The sequence below is a fragment of the Phyllopteryx taeniolatus genome, chromosome 12 (assembly GCF_024500385.1).
Source record: "Phyllopteryx taeniolatus isolate TA_2022b chromosome 12, UOR_Ptae_1.2, whole genome shotgun sequence".
Classification (NCBI taxonomy): domain Eukaryota; kingdom Metazoa; phylum Chordata; class Actinopteri; order Syngnathiformes; family Syngnathidae; genus Phyllopteryx; species Phyllopteryx taeniolatus.
In genome coordinates this window covers 8,497,851-8,518,647 of record NC_084513.1, presented here as the reverse complement: position 1 = coordinate 8,518,647, position 20,797 = coordinate 8,497,851, and the positions used below count along the sequence as shown (strand labels likewise).

The following is a 20,797-nucleotide window of genomic DNA, read 5'->3' as shown; positions in this document are numbered from 1 at the left end:
GGAGTGCCCGGAGAAAACCCACGCAGGCACGGGGAGAACATGCAAACTCCACACAGGCGGGGCCGGGGATTGAACCCAGGTCCTCAGAACTGTGAGGCTGACGCTCTAACCAGTCGGCCACCATGCCACAGGACATGTACTATTATAAGGCAATCATACATGTATAGGGGTTCACAGTCATTCCGGCCGACAGGGGAAAAAAACTATGATGTGGCCTGTAACAAAAATGAGTTTGTCACACCTGCGAGCTAAGTGAAAAAAAATCGGTGCGTACAACACAATACAGCTCTGCTTACCTTCAGGCCCTGAGGTGACTCTAGTAATTGCTTTAAAGTGGTGGATATTCGCCCAGCCTAGCTTCTAAGTCATGGGGTCGCTTTAAATCAGTGTGGGGGCAGTTGTCATGTCAAATATATTCAGAAAATACAGAACAGACACATTTTCTGAAATAATTTTAAACTATTAAGTAAATTTCAAGTAGTGCATCAATTGCTGTTTTTCGCTATTCGCGGCAGGGCTCAGACACTCTACCCCGCAAATAGCGGGCGTTGACTGTCGTGTGTGTATTGTACTTTAGGTTTAGGTGTGTTGTGTTTTTCATGCAGATTCAAGAACTGGAAACAGAAAACTCAGAGCTAAAGAAGCAGCTTCAAGATCTCGAAGAGCAGTTGATGATCGCCCACGTGCCCCCAGTAAGGACAAAGCAATCAGTGGTTTGCTCACATTAATCGAGGCAAAATGCAAAATTCAAAAACCTTTTAAACCTGTCCAGCGATCTTTCTGCAGCACTTGACTAATAAAAGGTTCCGTCTGCCGTCTTTTTTCTCAGCCGTTATATATAAATGAAGCTAACGAAGCGTACATGCTGCAGAGGCCTTCTTCTCTTTTCTGGTGTCACGACATCAACTCTTGCCTGGAGATCTCCTCTGTCACCCTCACGCCTATGAGCTCGCCAGAGTCCAACCTGTCTATTGGCCTACTAACTCCCCCGCCTGCCAAATCCACTTTCCTTCCTCCTAAACCTCCCGAGGGATGCAGTGTCCCACGACCTCACGTAAACTCCCCCCAGTGCTTCTTGTTGTTTCACCTCAGTTGCCGTCTCTTACTTCTTATTATCTCCTGCCTTTTAACTCTGTATCTGTTACACTTCTCAATTTATTTACCAACTTACCCTTATTTATTTCCCTTTCAACAGGCAGGGAGCGTCGCCACAAAACCACAGTCAACAGACATTTTTGACATGGTTCCCTTCTCCCCTGGGACCGTGCTGGTACCCACACAAGCCAGCAATGGCTGCCCGACACCGCCAACCATACTGCCGCCAAACATAGGTGCGGAGTCCCCTCGTGGTACTTTTTCAACAGCATAAACTAAAGTTCACGTTCTAATGGGTGGTTTTACGTGTAACCTTCATGTTCTGTATGAAGGGAAAGACCTGTTTGGTGCAGAGCCATTTGATCCATTCACCTGTGGTTCAGCTGACTTCCCTCCAGATATTCAGTCTAAGCTCGATGAAATGCAGGTGAGCAGCAATTTAATATTTTTTTTCCCGGTAATTTGGTTGTATTAATGTATTAATACAGTGAACCCCTCTGCCTACTAGCAGGTCTTTGTGGAACATATCCTCAGCTATTTGTTGAAAATCTCGCCTCGTCTTCACATATTTTTTTGTTCTTTCTGTGGTGCCCTACAATGCCACAAGATGGCGCCAAAGCCCCAGCTAATAGTAATTGGGGTCAAGGAGGTATTATTGAAGCGTTACATCTCAATTGAGAGACAAAGGTTTTTTATGTTTGGGAGGAGTTTAGCCTCCACTAGGTTGTTAGTGGAAGTTACAGAGAGTCTTGGCCAAATGTGTATCTAACGCGATGCTTTTTTAATAAATCGAATAATCTTATTTTTAAGGATAATGAACTATAAGTTGAAAATGATCAACTGTTTTGGGGTCATAGTTTGTAGTATATTATATTTACAGTATAAACTATTAAAGTAGGTGTCAATAACTCACAGTTTTTCGCTATTTGCGGCAGGGCTCGCTCCCTATGCCCTGCGAATAGCGGGCGTTTGCAGTAAATTTGTTGAAGGCTTTCGGTTTCATGTTTTCATGAACTGGAAAAAAGCAAATGTTAGGACTTGAGCTTGTTTGTGAAAAGTAACATTGAAAATCAGTTGACAATAATCACCATGACAAACGTTTTTTACGAATGGCAAGGGGTTGGAAATAAAATACCAAATAAAGCTGCGAACAGTGATGATTAGGCCCTCGCACCCTATTTTCATGGCAAATTCTTGAAATGATCCTCAAACTTTGACGTCGCACTCCACCTACATTAAAGAGTTTAAAGCTAAAAAGCTTTTCATATTTGGATGGCCCATCTGTCTAAGATACGTGCTTCAGATTGGGGCTCATTTGGGCGAAGTCCACGTTGTAAGAATATGTCAAATTATGAGCCCTGAATTTTGAAATATCTGCTTCAAACCAAAATGGCCGACCTCCTTTTCAGTTCTGGACATGGGTTTTTTGTTCTTCCGGTGATGATAGACACGTCCACACGGCAAGTTTTGTGTCGATCGATGAAACTGATTTATTTATTTTTAAATAAATCTTTAACAAAGTATGAGGTCCGGAAGCTGCCTAAAATGTTTGCTTCCAACTGAAATGGCCAAATTCCTGTTCAATTTCGATATATAAGACCTTGACACTTTTTCATTCGTCCTAGGCATGTCCACCAAATTTTGTGAAACACGTTAGGGGCTAATTCCTTAGAAAAAAATTCACAGGGCGCGACTGAGTAAGTTTTGGGGGAGTGGGTTCGGGACTCTAAAATACAAACGTTCTCACTGGTATACAACCCCAATTCCAATGAAGTAGGGACGTTGTGTTAAACATAAATAAAAACAGAATACAATGATTTGCAAATCAGGTTCGACCTATATTTAATTGAATACACTACACAGACAAGATATTTGATGTTCAAACTGATAAACTTTATTGTTTTTAGCAAATAATCATTAACTCAGAATTTTATGGCTACAACACGTTCCAAAAAAGCTGGGACAGGGCCATGTTTGCCACTGTTTCACATCACCTTTTCTTTTAACAACATTCAATAAACGTTTGGGAACTGAGTCCATGAAAAAGATGTTTCTCCAAAACCTATATGTACCTTTCAGCATTAATGGTGTGTAAGTTACCCATGCCATTGGCACTAACACAGCCCCATACCATCACAGATGCTGGCTTTTGAACTTTGCGTCCATAAGACTCAGAATGGTTCTTTTCCTCTGGCCCGGAGGACACGACGTCCACAATTTCCAAAAACAAATTGAAAAGTGGACTCGTCGGACCACAGAACACTTTTCCACTTTGCATCAGTCCATCTTAGATGAGCTCGGGCCCAGAGAAGCCGGCGGCGTTTCTGGGCGTTGTTGATAAATGGCTTTTGCTTTGCATAGTAGAGTTTCAAGCTGCACTTACTGATGTAGCGCCGAACTGTATTTACTGACATTGGTTTTCTGAAGTGTTCCTGAGCCCATGTGGTGATATCCTTTACACATAGATGTCGGTTTTTAATGCAGTGCCGCCTGAGTGATCGAAGGTCACGGGCATTCAATCTTGGTTTTCGGTATTGCCGCTTACATGCAGTGATTTCTCAAGATTCTCTGAACCTTTTGATGATATTATGGACCGTAGATGATGAAATCCCTAAATTCCTTGCAATTGTACATTGAGAAACATTGTCCTTAAACTGTTCAACAATTTTCTCACACATGTGTTTACAAAGAGGTGAACCTCGCCCCATCTTTGCTTGTGAATGACTGAGCAATTCAGGGAAGCTCCTTTTATACCCAATCATGGCACCCACCTGTTCCCAATTGGCCTGTTCACCTTTGGGATGTTCCAAACAGGTGTTTGATGAGCATTGCTAAAATTTCTTCCACCTGTCCCAGTTTTTTTGGAACGTATTGCAGCCATAAAATTCTAAGTTAATGAATATTTGCTAAAAACGATCAAGTTTATCAGTTTGAACATTAAATATCTAGTCTTAGTAGTGTATTCAATTAAATATAGATTGAAAATGATTTGCGAATCATTGTATTCTCTTTTTATTTATCTTTAACATAACATCCCAACTTCATTGGAATTGGGGTTGTACATACGCTCGTCAAAATAGGTGAGTTTTCGGGCATGTTTGACCTGCAAAATGGTGTCTCATTTGTCGGAAAAAAATAATAAACACAGAAATTCCACGACTAAAAGCAGAAAGATTTTCACCACCATCAACAAGATTGCAGGGTAGCAAAAGCACATAAAATCAGCACACAATTCACATCCAGTATTTGCAGCATGCCTGCGACCCTAGTGAGGATAAGGAGTGTAGAAAATGGATGGATGGACCAAATTGGACCTTTTTCAAAGCCCCCCACTGCTGGTTTGTTGATTCGCTGTCGTTAGTGAAGGGCAACAACCAACATCTGGCTACTGATAGGCCAGCACTCTTGTCCAATCCCAGCAATCACACACACCAACAGCCACTCCTTCCCAAGCTGAAAGCATGAAACTTGGTTTGCCTTTGCTGCATTGCTTTTATGCTGACTATATCCACAAGGTGGCAATATTTAATACTTTTCTTTTCAGGAAGCCATTTCCTTTGAACAATTTTTTTTTTTCCTAATTCTTTGCAACATTTTTACAGTTTTACGACTTTGACAACATTTATCTTTGTCCTCTCCACTTGCAGCGTCAAAGATGGTTTGTACTTTTCTCTTTCTGCCTTTATGCTACGCATATGTGTTGCACTTTTTTGTATGAGACGCATGACTGCTGCACTTATATGACTGTTGCAGTTTAATGCAGGGGTTCTCAAACTTGTTGGGTACAGGAACACTTTACATTGGACTTTTTTTTCTTTTTCTATCCTAACACTAATAGAAAATAACTACCATGCCTAGCGCTATACAGTATGTTATAGGAATTATTATTATTATTATCATTAGTTTTTTAATTTTTTTTTAAGTTTCATATTTCTTAGCGTGACGTCATAAAGTTATGATAACAAATTCAGGGATGTCAGATTTGTGTGATGATACATCATAATCATATCAAAGCTTTTAATTAGCCCAAAGCTAAGGCACGGAGGTGTAATTGGTTTATCATGTTTATTTTATTGGTGTGCTGGCCCCTATATATAGTATAGGTATGCACTTTTTTAAAATGATATGACATAATAATTAAACAGTTTCTCATTCAAATAGCACTGTAAAATGTAAACATTTTTGACTGGTATTTTTTTGTTTGAGAACCACTGATTTAATGTATCGTTACTAGTCCATGACATTCTGTCTGTGGGATAGTGATGAAGGGTAATCAGATGGGCCTTTTCCATTGTACCGGTTCTACCCCAAACCAGCCTCGCCCCACCCCGTGTGGTCGCTTTCCCATTACACTTTTTCGAGGCCGAGCGTTGACAATAGCACCGCTTTTCAGAAGCTCCTCCGACCTGGTTCTAAAACGCAGGCCGAGGAGGGCCGTGATGTAACTGTCATCTGATTGGCCGACAGATGTAGGCGTGATTAGGTGACTGTTTTCATGAGTGGCTGATTTGTCCGCCACTGGTTTTGCCGCAATTCCATCTTAACGTCACCACAGATAAATTTTCCCTCATGGGGAAAACACATTTCTGGGTTTAGCGAGCCGCGCCACAGCGCCGTGCCGCATCAAGCCATATAAATAGTATATAAAGCATCAAGTATTGTTTTTTACATCAATACTTAGCTATATTCATAATGTATAATTTACCTATGGATGAAAATAGCAAAGCTTGTGACCAGAATGTTCGTAAACGGAACCGGCGAGCCTCCTTTCAAATACCCACACACTCACATTTATTCTCACCGACACCCTCTCTCTTTAGCAATCTGCTTCTTCATTACCTATTAATCTATGTTCTATGGTTTAAGGAATGTGATAAAATACAACATACTGAATACACAGCATCAAACGCTGATGCAGGCTCGCCAGGCATCCACTTGTGAATCGCTCATGTGCGGGGGTGCGTTGACAACTCTACACGATGGTCCGTTCCGGTCGGGTTCGACCACTTCGCGCAGTGTACGGCAGGCTTAAAGCAGCTTTTTTTCTGTCGTCAACTGAGGAGATGCGGGCATTTTTGAATAACAGAGAGGAGGATATTTTGCGAGGCGGGTTCTACGCTCCCATTCAATCACTTCAACGTAATCGGCGCACGATTTGGCGACTGACCGCAAACCTCGCTATTTAATCCACATTTACATTATAAATTTGAAATATTGTCAAGTATTGTTCTTCAAACCACAACACGTATATTTTTATATGCTGTATTTGCATGTCATGGCGGCGGTGGCGGCCCAGTCTGCTCGCTCGCTCCAAACCCTGAAAGGCACTTCCAGCAGTGTGTGACAGCTTACGTTTACGAAGTCATCGTCCACGAATTGGGCCCAAACACAGCACAATTCTGGTTCTGAAAGGCTTAGGGATTTCTCCCAAAATACATTTAAGCCATTTTTCCTGAACTCCTCTGAGTCTGGATGGTGATGCAAAGATTTTCACATGATGCAACCTTCAGTTTTCCTGAGATGAGTGGGTGTGTAGCAACCATGAATTGGAATGGTACTTGAATATAAATTGTATATAAGCAACAACCGTGATTTGGTATTCATTAATTCGCATTGCATTAAATCGACAAACCATATAGATGTCAAACTTAAATCAGGTCACAGTCTCATTTTGACCTATATTATGCATAAAACAGTAGAAGAAAATGGCTTTGATGGAAGGGGACCTTCACGTATTCCAACATTACGTTTTGGAAGTTAACTATTTAACCCTCCAAATCGACCCATGTTAATTAAAAAAATAATAATAAAAAATTGTATTTAAGAAAATCTACTGGGCTTTTTAAAATATTTTAATTGTATTGACCCGGCTGTCGCACACAGGGCCAACAGGGGGCGGACATTGCTTTTTTTCTCGTTAACCGTGCAGTGGGTCAAATTGACCAATGAACATTATTACTATTTCTGAAAACAAACATAACAGGAGGATTGATTACTTATGCAAAAACAGTATTTTTTGTCCAGTTGATGCATGATGTTTTCTTTAGTTTAAATGCATGATTAAGTATTAAAGATGTTTTTCACCTCATTCCTATTTAGTTTCAATCCCATTTGCACCAATGCAAACATTCTGTAATTTCAGTTACACAATCATTGTCCAATGTGTGTTCCAGGAGGGGTTCAAAATGGGACTAACCCTAGAGGGCGCTGTTTTCTCTCTGGACCCGCTAGATGGCCGCTGCTGATTGCCCGCAGAGATGTTTTTCATCGTCCTCTTCTGTAAAATCATTTTTCCCGATTTTTGTACGAGTGTCAATATCCACTACATGGTCGAGTTGGGATGTCACCATCACCCCCCCCCCCCCCCACACACACACACACCCCATCTTGAGGTTTCTATATAAATTTGCATTTAGATGGTTTTGTTTTGTCTAATATTTGCAGGTCAGAACCATTACAGAAAGACATATTTTTGTAAAAACTAGAAGGGATGGTTTTGAGAACATTTGCTTGCACAGTGCGTGAGAGCTGTATATAGGTAATTATGTCCAATGGTACACTCACTTTGCAGTCATTTAAGCCGTCCGTGTATGCCAAATTCAAGCGGGCTATGAAATGCATAGAATGTGTATTGTTAACCTACTTATAACATCACATATTTGACTTATTATAAAAATACACTTATTGTTAAAATCCTTTATTTACAATTTCACATTAATTTGATTTGGGTTTATTGTCTTTCTTGCACCGTAAGGCACTTTTTGGATGGGGAGGGACCTACTGTATGTAATGTCGATACCCAATACAATTTTCCATTATTTTTACTTTTGATTTCTTTGTTTAATACCGTCACACTTATTAAAATAAAATGTTACTGTTGAAAAAAAAAACGACCTACTCTTTACGTTAAATTGGACCACCATTTATTATTATTAGTATGTTTGTTTTGTTTTTAATTGGCCTAAATTCTGTTATTATTGTGTTGGCCTTATTTTTTCCTTACAAATATTTTTCTAAAACATTTTTTTGTGTTGTATTTTTTATGTTTTTGTTATTATTATTATCTTGGGTAGGGGTGGGAGGATTAGATTAGATCAGATCACATTGACCCATAGGAAAATCCAGATGAAAATTGGGGTTATTTTCTTTACATTTTCATATTATATATTTCTTTCCAGTTGTGCATTCCATTGTATTATTATTGTTATCATGATTATGATGATGATTATTAAGAGTATTATTATAATTATATTGATAAATAAATTTAAGGTGGGTAACATTAATCTGTTGACATTGCCGGTAAGAAACAAAGAGTCCCCACTAGTCATAACTACAGAACTAACATTTTGCCAACAATCACCTGCCTATTGCAATGCATTCAGAATAATAAATCCTGAAGTCTGCTTGGATATTTTGGAAGCGGTCTACATTAATGCATTTAAAATTCTGTATAACTATGAAGTAAACATGACGTCACATATGCTTGCCTTCATCACTACGCATTTGTGACTAACAGGCTTCTGTTGTCATCTCAAACAAGAACAGGCAGAGCGAATGAGTTGCAATGTTTATTTCAAAGGATGAAACTCAAACGCATCCAGTGTGGGGAAAAAAATGTCCTCCTTTCTCCTCTTATGCCTCTGGGATTTGTCAGGCAGTCAAGCCTAACATATGTTTAAAAAAAAAAAACTATAATAAATATACTCGGAATAAGCACCAGATGATCACAATAGAATGATTTAACCCCCCTGTTAGGTTAAGGAAAGCAATAATCTGCCTGGGTCAATTTGACCCGGGGCATGTTTATTATTCAAGTGGCCGAAACAAAAAATTATTACCAGTAAACATAGTTTATCTTATTAACTCCATTACTCACCATTTTAAACAGTATTTATCATTGATTACACTTATTAAGACACTACACTTACTGCTAAAAAATTACTTTAAAATGGGTCAATTTGACCCGAAACATAACCGGAGGGTTAAAGGCACATACAACAGCTCAAGTTACAAAGAGGACATATTATTGTACTAAATACATGTCTTATCAATACAGTTTGTCAATTTGTGTGCAAAAACACAAAATTAAGAAAACATAAACCTTGCTATTCCTTAATTAACATGACAAGAGTTTGGGGGATTAACAAGCATTTTGTTTAATTTGTTGCATAGCAGGAGATACAAAGCAAATAAGCACTCAGAGCCACCTTTCTATTTATATAAAAAAAAAACTGGTAAATGATTTCTATATAATATATTAACCAAGGATACTGAAAAGGGAGGATTGACATGCATAAAAAACGGAATAATCTGTGCTACCTTTTACTGTTCAATATTGCAAAAATTAGAATTAAAAAAGAACAAAGTTACAAAGCACCACACATGATTCACACTGACGTCATCGTCATCTCTCCGTGGTAAGATGGAAAGACCTTTATTGGCACCCACAACCCCAGCTGTACACTGCAATAGCTTGGAGTAGTTCATGTCATGCTACTTTACAAAACAGCACCTGTGAAAGAACATTTACATGTTGCGTCATATATGTATGGATGTCAGTCTCAATGACGAGGTAGCTAATTTGGCAATTGGGACTTTTGGGGAAGGATCAGAGTAGTCCACGCTGACTCTAAATGAACGGATACAAAATAATAGGTTCATTCTAAATGTCTTATTAAGCACGTAGGAATTTTAAAAACAAGAGTTTAGGGTGGGTGGTGAAAATGGACTTTTAATGGCTTTTAACAAACAGTTTGGTCTCTGTTTGCCTGCCCACTTAACAAGTGTGAATTTACAACAATCAAGTCAACCTTTTGTGAGCTCCCTATTTCTTAAAATGTGTCAGTGAGCAAGCCGTTCTAAATTTACATAGTACCGCCCCCACATTGAGTTTTTCCGTCCATGACTTGGCAGCTTGGCTGGGCAAAGATCCGGCACTTCCAAGCCACAGCCAAACACGGAGTTTTGTTGGAGGAACAGATAAGCATTAGCTAAAAGCATTAGCCTCTGATAAGGGCACATACTTGACTGGTAGGTGAAGTTGCCGAGGGTGGTGGGTATTTGTGTTTGGCGATGCATGAATATTCCACACTAATCAACACGTGCATGAAGTGCTGCCTCCGTGAGTGAAAAAGCTTTTCCTGTGTTTACGGACGCTTACTTTTTCCCCAAACCCTGGGCTCCGCTTCTGTAAATAGAAGTCCCCGAGCTCTGCCCCAGCATGACAAAAGCCGTACCCCACATTGGTTCCGCAATTTGTCATGAGACAGGAGCGCCCCCTCAAAACACACTAGGTTCCGGGAGGCTTAAAGTGTGTTGGCTGTAATTCTTGATCCTTGGGGTATTTTGATGAAAGCATACCTGGGAACTTCATATTATGTCTCCTTGAGGTGGGTCCACTGCATATAAACTCTATGGTCTAATACACAAGGTAAACATTTCTAATTCATAGATCTTTATTTGGACATTTACGTTTAAGTGTAAGAAAATCTGGGAACTTTGGACCTCTGAGTTAGAAAGTCAAGACATACATTGTAAAACAAAAAGGAATGATTCGGACATTACCAATTCTTAACTAAAATTTTAAACATTCTTCGTCTAACTTACAAATCTTTGGATGTGTTCTGAGTTGAAAGGCACAATAAATATCTTGCCACAGGGCCAGAAAAGTCCTCAGTACTCGTATGTACAACGTGGCTGATCTGGGTCAGCTGTCAGTTCAATAGTCTCAGGATGTGCATATACCCGCTGACATTTATTTATTTATTTATTTATTTCCCTTTTATAAGAAGCACACTGGCCCAATATCGATACCGAACTCTTGATTTGGGCCGCCAATGTCCACGGGGGCAATATCCACAATGGGAAGTCTGGCAGTTTTCTGTGTCCTGTACTCAAACACTGTCTTGCCCCAGTTGCCATTTGCTTGCTGTAAAAAAAAAAGACATGGAAAATGTCAGTATTTGGAGCGTTGTTTAATGCTTGACATGTACATTTCTTATTTATATTGGGATCTTTTTTCGAGTAAGGGTTAGTGCAACACACTCAAAAACCATGGAAAATATTTTGAACACATAGAAGACACACTTTCTAAATACACTGGTACATTTTGCAACATAAGAAAAATTGCTGTTATTTCAAAGATGTCAGGGTGTAACAACTTTTATAAATTAGTGTAACTACAAAATAGTAGACAGAGGGGATGTGTTTCTACTAATTTCACATAAGAGTAGGCTATGCTTTTTATATTATATGTTATCAGTTTTGGAACATCCCTGACTGAATTAATACAGTTTATTGTTTTAATCACTGTTACTTAATATCAAGCTCTGCAATGTTTTATATTTTCTAAGATATTTTTTAAATAGTTTAATGCATTTTTGTTTTTTTGCATATCCCCATCTATTCGTTGCAAAACATCAATGCACATTTTGGTGCTCTTCTTGTAATGCCCTAAGATGCCACATGATGGTGCCATAACTCTGGCTAATAGGAAAGCTGCATTCAACAATTTAAAAAAAAATATATGGTGTTTTTTGGAATGATGTTGAGCAATACCTAACGTTAATTAGAAACTCAGCTAACAAAAAAGCTATAACAACAATATGTGGAACAAATATAAATGTTTAAAATAATGTACGTCGAGTGTTTTCCCCTTATGTTAGTTTATATTAATAGTATTGTATACTGTTCTCCATATACTTTATACTGTTCTCTGTTTACTGTGCATAACCAATTTATCAATAAAGATTTTTGAAAAGGCGGAACGCTGAGCTACTGGTTAGCACATCTGCCTCACAGTTCTGAGGACCGCGGTTCAAATCCCAGCCCCGCCTGTGTGGAGTTTGCATGTTCTCCCCGTACATGTGTGGGTTTTCTCCGGGTACTCCGATTTTCTCCCACATCCCAAAAACATGAGACTCTAAATTGCCCGTAGGTGTGAATGTGAGTGTGAATGGTTGTTTGTTTATATGTGCCCTGCGATTGGCTGGCGACCAATTCAGGGTGTACCCCGCCTCTCGCCCGAAAATAGCTGGGATAGGCTCCAGCACGCATGTTTGAATTTGAAGAAGGAGCTGGGTTTAGCCTGGCTTGTTAGGTGAAGTAATGGAGAGTCTTCCACACGTGCTTGCGCTTTACATGTGTTTTTTTTTCAAAATTGAATCACCTGTAAGTCATTTATTTTTAAGGGTAATGTAAGTTACGTTTAAAAGGAAATTACAGCGTTTTGGGATCATAGTTTGTGATATATTTACAGTTTAATCTAGTAATATAGCAATTATAAACATTTGGGGGCTTCAATAACTCACATTTTTTCATTAAACGTAGAAGGGCTTTTGCAAATAAAGCCCTTTTTTCCTAATACAATATCGAGATTGATGCCGGATGTCCGATTAGGAAACTTACGGTGCAGGAGTCTTCCACCACGGTGTATCTGAAGCGGTTGTTTCCCTCTGCTTTGAGCTCCAGGTCATTGGAGGCTTTGAGCAGCACGGCCTTCTTTAAGTTGCCTGTCTTCTGGTCCTTGTAGCCCACAGAGTTCTTGCAGTGGTAGGTGATGGACTGAGACGCTTCTTTGGACAGAAGGCGAATGAAGGTCATCTGGACTCTGAGGGCATTTGCCAACTGGTCTTTGTTGCCATAAGTGAACTGCAAACATACGCCACAACAAAAGAAATCAATGCAGTCCTACAGATTTACATTTTGGTTAAAGGGGACATTTTGTGGAAAACAGATTTTTTAATAGCTCATTTACAAATAATTTGGTCTACCATTCATTGATGTATTACACAACCACGTAAAACTTTTAGTTAGCTACCTGTTTCTGAAAATGTGTATCAAGTGTTGTCTCCAGTAATGTGTTCATTGTCTTTAAGAGCGCTCGCTTATTTCTGCAAGTAGAAGCCAATCGCCAAGTCACAACGCCCTATCTCCACCCGTGGTCATCATATTAGCAAAAGCTGTATGAGCTGCTGGCACAGCAGTATATGGGGAAGGGTAAACAGTCCCTCACTTGCATGAGATGGGCCTCCCACTCAAAACAGGCTAATTTCCGTAACACAAAATCCTTGAGGTACTTTGACAAAAGCATTCCTCATACACGTTATTAAGACACCTGGGGCCTCATGTACAAAGACTTGCGTGATTTTCCTCCTAAAACATGGCGTACGCTATAATCCAAAAAACGTCATACGCACAAAAATATTCAGATGTATGAAACTCTGCGTACTCATGAATCTAAACACATTTCCTTCGTACATTCCAATCAACGTGGAAATGAGCGCACATGTTGGAGTAGCCGACTCCTCCCTATCCACGCCCATATTTAAATATGCAAATCATATTTAAATGAACCCTGCACCTGAGATGCCGATCTCTGCATGATCAGAAAAAAAGGAAAATGAGCAAGAAGTGGTCAGACATTAAGGTGGATGTGAAGTGGGGGACAGCTGCCCACCGCCACAGTGTGGCCAAAAAATGGCGGAAAAACCTCACCCCGTTCGAGGAGAGAATCGCTGCGATCATGGGTGACGCTGCTCTCTCAGGGGTGATGGGAGGACATGTGGCTGACTATGATCACCCCACAAGGTTAATATGTATTTTTTAGAACTCATAACAAATGTGTTCATACAGTAACCTACACTCAGCCCTGTGAGATAAAGGTTCATGCGTAAATGTATGTGTGGTCTTTGTAATAAATCTTTTGAATTCAAATAGAAGCACATCTGCATATCAAAGATGATATCAAAAACTTTGACTCCTTTTTGATTACTCAATTTATTATTTTAATACACAGGAGAGGACACGCACACTGACAAAAAAATCATGTTTTTTTTTAGGAGAAGATGGGTAAATTTTGTCAATTTAAACCCATTTTAATCATGTGCAACCGATGCACATGTTCAAACGAAGTAAATTCAAAGGACTCTTTTTTTCAGTGCATGTGCTGGAGTCACGAAGCGATTGTGAGGGCAATAGGCGGCATAAATGATCGCCTCGGTCAATTAATAGGTGTCCTCACAAATATCAGTGGTTCATTAAATACACTCGTTAACAAATGAATTCTCAGTCCTTGCCTCAATTGATTTGTTGAAATCAAATGTTGCCGGGCATGAATTGTTCATCAGTGCTAATTATTTATGTGTCTCTGGTGTGCAGATTTATGAGAACAGTTTCCCAGCATCACCTCTAAGTGTCACCAAAGCACCAAAAGCTGCAGAAACGTGCGTACGCCAGCCATGCAGTTGGCGTGAGGCACCGCACATTTCCACGGTCATGTCACTCTTGATACATCTGAACTTTGCCATGAAAAAGAACGGACGCCACATTTTTGTGCGTATGCACCTTTTGTACATGAGGCCCCAGGGAACTTTTATTTATTGTGAAAAAAATGTGCCACCTTTTAAACTGTAAGCACTCACATGTGTTCCTCTGTTGATGTCAGCTCCAAACCAAACAGGTTTGTTCTTGGAAGAGCTCCACCAGTTTTTACGAGGTAGGCTGGATGGGTTGGCAGAGATGCAGGTCTCCCCTGTCTCCAAGTTACAGTATACTTTGATGGCGTCCTCTGCACTGCCTTGGTTGGGGTCCACCCAGAATTCACCTACATGATGAAGGGAAATGAATGGTAACATAAGTCACATTGTATGACAGTTTTAGTCCATTCACTTTCAGACAACCACTGATTTGAAACATTATTATTATTATTAGGAAATCAGAGTCAGCTTAGGTTGCCTTTTCAGGCTTCTGATTGGCTCGAGAGCCGACAAATGAATTGTTTTAGCCTCGAACTTAACCTCAGTTATTTTGGGAAAAGTAGAATATTTTTTTTCCACCCACCGCTCTTCTTCAAGGGGTAGCATCTCTTGAGGTCATCACAGGTCCTGGCAGGGTGCTTCCTGCTGCCATCTGGGCTCTTCATGCTGTCAATCTGGCTGGTGAGGGCTTTCAGGGTGGCCTGCACGCCGGGATCCACCGGTAGGACGGTGGAGGAGTTGGTGTTCGGTAGAGCCTCATCCTCACTGAACTCTGGCGGAGGAGGGGGGGCATCTTCGTAGTCGTGAAGGCCTCCAAACAGATCATCCATAGCTGCCACGGGAGGTCCAGGTGGTCCAGGAAGGCCTGGGGGTCCAGTTTCTCCTGGAGGGCCCTGTGTATCAAAGAATAATAATGCTATTTTTATTTTGTTATCTTTGTTTGATTGAATAAATCATAAAAGATGTGCAAAAAAACTGAACTACTGACATTGCCCACCAAACATATGTTGCAAAGATGTTCAGTAATTTAAGTCTGAGGTTTTACTTTTATTAGTTCCTCCCAACTCACAACACCAAATGTTACCAGGGCAACCTCTCTATCGTGATTGTTTAATGAGATAATACCTCTGGTCCAATTTCTCCTGTGATTCCACGGGTTCCTGGAGGTCCCATCGGCCCAGGTTGTCCTATGTATCCTTCTTTTCCATGGGGCCCGATGGGACCAGGTGGCCCCTAAAATATCATTGAAACACAGATGGGTTATCTTTTAGTGCTAAAATATATAGAAACTCGGAAACCAATAGTACCATAGGCCTACTAGCAAATAAAAAAAGAACTGAGAGGAAGTGTCGCATTTACCCTTGCACCGTTTGGTCCAATAATTCCAGAAGCTCCCTGTTCACCTGTTGTACCCTAGAGGGAGAAAATTCTATTTTTTTGTCTTACTTCAACATTTTTAAGTTACAAATCTCAAATAGACACATCACATCAAATTTGAAGAAGTAACAGTACAGAAAATGTGGTCCTTCTGTTTGAAAATATTTTTTCTGAATAGAATACCATACAGTATGTATTTACTCTGGGTTGAATGTGATCACTGTGATGCACTATGACTTACAGGAGGTCCAGGAAGACCCTGCAAACCAGTAAATCCACGATGACCCTTCTGCCCTCTCTCTCCGTGATCACCCAAATCACCCTTATCTCCCCGTGGTCCTTGGGGTCCCTGCAATGCAAGTTTACTGCAAGTTATGCCTGATTGAGAACAGCAATGCTATTGTGGTTCTCGTATTCAACTACTAAAGTGTGTCTTCTAACATCTACTGTATCTCAAGTCAGGTAGAGACTCACCAGCAGCCCTCTCTTTCCAGCTGATCCGGGAGGACCAACAGGTCCTCTTGAGCCCTGCAAAATAAAGAAAAGGGCCTCAGGGGCTGAATGTGTCTGCCAACACCTCCACCCCTATTTTTTAACACCAAAGTGTAGTGTTGAATTCTTTCAAGCTCCAACATGTCCACAGAATGAAATTATCTCGCCTTTATAAATATGTCAGGCTCAATACAGCGCACACTTCCATCATGGTGAACTCCACGAGGAAAAGACAAATTGATACTCAAACTACAGTAGTGAAACAAGTTACACATTGTATGAGAAAGCTCAACATACAGCATGTCCTCGTTTTCCGGCTTCTCCAGCTACACCAACAGGACCTGGGGGGCCGGGAAGTCCCTGAGGACCAGCCAAACCCTCTGGACCATGATCGCCTCTGTCTCCCTGGAAAAGTATCAACAATTAGTTTCTTGTAACATTAAAACCACTGACAAATTCCATTGTCTTTTGCTCTTACCCGTTGTCCAAGAACACCTTCTTTGCCTGGTGGACCATCAGAGCCGGCAGGGCCCTGAAGAGCAAAGAAAAACGTTAGGGCACTAGAAGAACACTTGGAGTGAAGCAAAATGACAGCCACAGACATTTAAAAATTACTAACATCAGGACCAGGATCACCACGTGGCCCATTGGCTCCTGGAACACCAACTGGTCCTGGAGGGCCTTTATCTCCAGTTGATCCAGGGGATCCCTGTTTTCCTGGTGGACCCTAAAAGAAAAAAGGGCTATTAGAAAGTGTTGCATGCATTGGCCAATTTAGATGTTTAAGGTTAATGTATGGAACAATTAGAACTAAAAATGATACTGACTGCTGGCCCTGGGAGACCTGGCATTCCCCGTTCTCCTCGCAGACCTGGAAGACCCACAATGCCTCTCTGGCCTGTAGTTCCAGCTGGGCCTGGAGGACCATCAGGACCCTAAAACAGAGTTCCCAAAACCAATATTTAGTACTGAGAAACTTCAATGTTATCTGATTAAGGTCGTTGTGTGCTTTAACTGGACACTGAGTATCTGAATGTTTATTATATTCTGATCTCAAAATAATTTTAAAACAGCTATACAGCAGTCATATTTTAATTCAAATTCTAAAGAAAAACAATCCTGGGTGACGTGAACTTTATGGCATAAATGTTAAGTTAGTCTCCATCGTAATGTAATACAATCAAGAGTATTTTCTTAACAAAAGAGTCACTACAACCGTAGGGCCATCTTCTCCAGAATCTCCCTTGTCTCCTGGGCTTCCCGAAGGTCCTGGTGGTCCTCGCTCTCCTTGTCTTCCATTTGCTCCATAGTCACCACGAAGACCGGCAGGGCCCTCTTTTCCAGGAGCTCCTAGTGGTCCAGGTTCACCAACTGGACCCTGAGGGGATCAGTCGCGGTCATGAAGGGGATCAAGATTGCATTGTCAGATTGTCTCTACATTGTATTTATGTTTTGGTGCGTTACACCAGGTTTGAATTTACAGTTGTCCGCAATTTAAACATTTTATCATGGTCTGTGTGTCCTTATTTGGAAATCGCATCATATGAGCTATACTCCCTCCCCTGAAGCAGACAACCATGAATTTCTGACATGTATTCATTCCAGATTGATCCAGGGTGACGAGGGTGTCTGGAATATTTTTCATGGACCACAATACTTACAGTTGGACCTGGTGGGCCAACTCTTCCTGCAGATCCAGGGAAACCAGTGGGCCCCTGGGAACAAAATATGGCATGAAATGATGCTTCGATGTGTAATTGGGTAATTTTTAATAATTTAGTTTTAAGGGAAAGCCTCCCTTTGCTCACTGATGGCTTTATTGTCTCTCAAAAATGACCTGATCAAAACATTTGTGAAATGTGAATGTGAAATCCCCATACCGGTGCACCCTGTGTTCCTCTTCCGCCTTTTAGTCCAGCAACACCTATGGGCCCCTGTAAAGAGAATATTATTTATTTCTTATGCAGGACAGAAAGGCGTCTGATTAACATTTAGAAAAGCTGTTGCAACACGTTTTTCAAATAATCAATTCATTATTACAACGTACAGGAGGACCGTGAGCACCAGCTAAGCCTTGAGGTCCTGGGGAACCAGCATCTCCTTTCTGGCCAGGCTCTCCAGTCTCTCCTTTTACTCCAGGTTGGCCATCAGGGCCCTGTGATAGAATAGTAGACAAGCCACCACCACTATTGTGAATCACTGCAAAGCATTGATTTATCAATCAGAGATATGCCTTTGTGTTCAGGATGTAATGAATGAGGACTTACAGGTGGTCCAGCAAAACCAACCGCACCGATTGGGCCAGGGTCGCCTCTTGCTCCCTGCAGATGAGGATCAATTAGTCATCCAGAGTCCTCTGAGTAACAAGAATGGTGTATCCATACACAATTAAAACACTGGACAGATATACTCACAGGCACCCCTCTAGAACCTAGAGGTCCAGCTGGTCCTTTAGGTCCAGGTTCTCCCTGAAACATGTCAGAGATTTATTTAAATTGCTCTTGATACATTGTTGTTTGAAAAGCAGTGTTATGTTCTAAAAAACACTACCTTTTCACCACTGGGTCCTGCAGGTCCTAACGGGCCGACAGGTCCAGGTGCTCCCTGAAAACACAGGAAAAACACAGACATTTAGGTTTATCATTGTCAGTTCAGTTGTTAAACTCGGTTGGAATAATGTCATGGTTTAGGCTTGCATAGCTTCTTCTGGGATGGGCTCTAAATTGTTTTTGTTTTACATGCTAAACAGGAGACAAAATGGAGTAACCTCCCTTCTTTTTAAGCATGTGATTAGATACAGATGTAAATGCATGGAAATTAAAGCTGAAATGGTGATCTAATATTCATTCATCTCATATCATTCATATTCAAACGTTTTCTGTCTACAACAAAAATAAAATTAGCTTAACATTTACAATACTTTTGAAGATGAGTTGTACCTTTTACAAACTTAACTTCCCTTTTCTTGCTTGTGCTGAAACTAGTTAGCTTGAGATAAACTATAATTGCTCACCCTTGCGCCGTCATTTCCAGGTGTACCTTCGGATCCTTTCTCGCCAATGGCACCCTGTACAAAAGACACCACAAGATTCGGTTTGTCAATGTGTTACACTCAAATCAGAATACAACTGAGTCTAACTTTAGGCTTGAACACTTTTAATTAACAACATTACAATAAGTTTGAGTCATTTGATGTAAATATTAGGTGTAACATGCAAAATAACAACAATTGTACTGAAATGTAAAAGAACTAAAAAAAACTTACTCTATCACCTTTCGGCCCAGAGGGGCCAGAGATGCCCCTTTCTCCTGGCATTCCCTGAAGACCTGGAGGACCCACATCACCAAGGGCACCAGGAGGACCAGGACTACCCTTCAGGGACAAGCAGAGATTGTCACTCATTAGTGAAATTAAACATAGTGTATTAGGTACTATGTTAAATTTGGGGAGACAGCAGGAATAACAAACTGCAACTAAGCAAGTGAACTTCCACATGGGGATACATGTGGGTTAGTCTGTGGGTTGATGATGGTCTTTCCCCATGACTCGTTCTACTGATTAATTAATGTCAGCAAAACAGCTGACTCGTACTACCCCAAAAATCCGACTCGTTTCAAGTCATCTTCAAACACCTATTAGTAAAAGCTGACATAAATTTTGTTCAAGTTTAGGTTGACTGTGTTTATGTAATTCTCCCTCTTTGCTAAAAGGCAGATGGCAATGCATCAATTGGAAACCTATCGACATTCATTCAAGACGAAATAGGTCCTTAGCTAATTTAGCGGCTCCAATTGACCAAAGTAATACACTTGTCAACTATTTTATCAGTCACGCAGCACTACCGCAAAAGTGCCTTTTCAGCAATTTCACATTGCATTTGGACAGTGCTACTGTAAGGTACCTTAGGTCCATCAGGACCAGGTGCTCCAGGGATTCCTTTGGGTCCCTGCAGACCAATTGGACCCAGCTCGCCTCTCTCCCCTGGAATTCCACGCTCACCCTGTTGAAAAAAGTCCCAATAGTTGTTGTATTCATAGTCTACTACAGAGCTTCATAGTTCAGAAAAGTGCATTCCACCTACCCTAGGTCCAATTTGACCAACAGCACCGAGCTCTCCCGGAATGCCCTGAATGAAAAAGATCATGTGCGCTCAAAACAAAATACTTTATCGCGCAAACTATTTGATCATTTGAAGTTACCACTAACAAGATAGGATAGGGAATGGGGTTGCATCAATTTACAACTTTTATCATACTCACTAGGTCACCCGGTTTCCCGGATTCTCCAGGAGGACCTTGATTTCCTGGTAAACCCTGATAAAACAAGAGATGCATCAATACCTGATCTATTCTGAATAATATATCATCTGACACATAGCTCTGTCATAAACCTATTTGATGCAATTAAATGTGATAAGTTGGTGAAAATAATGACACACCTGGAATCCATTTACACCTGGAGGACCCTGTTCTCCTCTGTCACCTGCAACACCCTGTTGATGGAATTAGTCCTTAAGTCAATTATGATAATGGTGGAGGGGGAAAAAAACCACAATAATTATAGATAGTAAAGGTGA

General features: G+C 40.6%; 2 protein-coding genes across 12 annotated transcripts in view; one reads left to right on the top strand and one right to left on the bottom strand.

Annotated features, from left to right (window-relative positions):
• The window catches only part of gulp1a (GULP PTB domain containing engulfment adaptor 1a), a 67,563-nt gene extending 59,552 nt beyond the window's left edge, over nucleotides 1-8,011 (top strand). For 8 of the 11 annotated variants that reach the window (XM_061792672.1, XM_061792663.1, XM_061792675.1 and 5 more), the window contains 6 exons: nucleotides 606-692; nucleotides 830-1,054; nucleotides 1,196-1,331; nucleotides 1,428-1,522; nucleotides 4,698-4,753; nucleotides 7,269-8,011. In XM_061792672.1, the coding sequence (XP_061648656.1) occupies nucleotides 606-692; nucleotides 830-1,054; nucleotides 1,196-1,331; nucleotides 1,428-1,522; nucleotides 4,698-4,753; nucleotides 7,269-7,290 (621 nt within the window). In that variant the 3' untranslated portion in view covers nucleotides 7,291-8,011. The remainder of the gene's footprint in view (nucleotides 1-605; nucleotides 693-829; nucleotides 1,055-1,195; nucleotides 1,332-1,427; nucleotides 1,523-4,697; nucleotides 4,754-7,268) is intronic. The other 3 variants (XM_061792673.1, XM_061792671.1, XM_061792674.1) reach the window with 3 other exon arrangements.
• Nucleotides 8,012-9,493: 1,482 nt separating this feature from the next.
• col5a2a (collagen, type V, alpha 2a) overlaps nucleotides 9,494-20,797 on the bottom strand; it is a 43,760-nt gene continuing 32,456 nt past the window's right edge. Inside the window, exons 30-54 of the mRNA XM_061792662.1 lie at nucleotides 20,660-20,713; nucleotides 20,481-20,534; nucleotides 20,303-20,347; nucleotides 20,123-20,221; nucleotides 19,486-19,593; nucleotides 19,234-19,287; nucleotides 18,771-18,824; nucleotides 18,635-18,688; nucleotides 18,488-18,541; nucleotides 18,268-18,375; nucleotides 18,101-18,154; nucleotides 17,882-17,935; nucleotides 17,437-17,598; nucleotides 17,048-17,155; nucleotides 16,840-16,947; nucleotides 16,699-16,752; nucleotides 16,518-16,625; nucleotides 16,203-16,256; nucleotides 15,970-16,077; nucleotides 15,711-15,764; nucleotides 15,477-15,584; nucleotides 14,935-15,244; nucleotides 14,517-14,698; nucleotides 12,502-12,744; nucleotides 9,494-11,023 (exon numbers count right to left, since the gene is read on the bottom strand). Coding sequence (XP_061648646.1) covers nucleotides 10,877-11,023; nucleotides 12,502-12,744; nucleotides 14,517-14,698; nucleotides 14,935-15,244; nucleotides 15,477-15,584; nucleotides 15,711-15,764; nucleotides 15,970-16,077; nucleotides 16,203-16,256; nucleotides 16,518-16,625; nucleotides 16,699-16,752; nucleotides 16,840-16,947; nucleotides 17,048-17,155; nucleotides 17,437-17,598; nucleotides 17,882-17,935; nucleotides 18,101-18,154; nucleotides 18,268-18,375; nucleotides 18,488-18,541; nucleotides 18,635-18,688; nucleotides 18,771-18,824; nucleotides 19,234-19,287; nucleotides 19,486-19,593; nucleotides 20,123-20,221; nucleotides 20,303-20,347; nucleotides 20,481-20,534; nucleotides 20,660-20,713 — 2,538 coding nt within the window. The 3' untranslated portion in view covers nucleotides 9,494-10,876. The remainder of the gene's footprint in view (nucleotides 11,024-12,501; nucleotides 12,745-14,516; nucleotides 14,699-14,934; nucleotides 15,245-15,476; nucleotides 15,585-15,710; nucleotides 15,765-15,969; nucleotides 16,078-16,202; nucleotides 16,257-16,517; nucleotides 16,626-16,698; nucleotides 16,753-16,839; nucleotides 16,948-17,047; nucleotides 17,156-17,436; nucleotides 17,599-17,881; nucleotides 17,936-18,100; nucleotides 18,155-18,267; nucleotides 18,376-18,487; nucleotides 18,542-18,634; nucleotides 18,689-18,770; nucleotides 18,825-19,233; nucleotides 19,288-19,485; nucleotides 19,594-20,122; nucleotides 20,222-20,302; nucleotides 20,348-20,480; nucleotides 20,535-20,659; nucleotides 20,714-20,797) is intronic.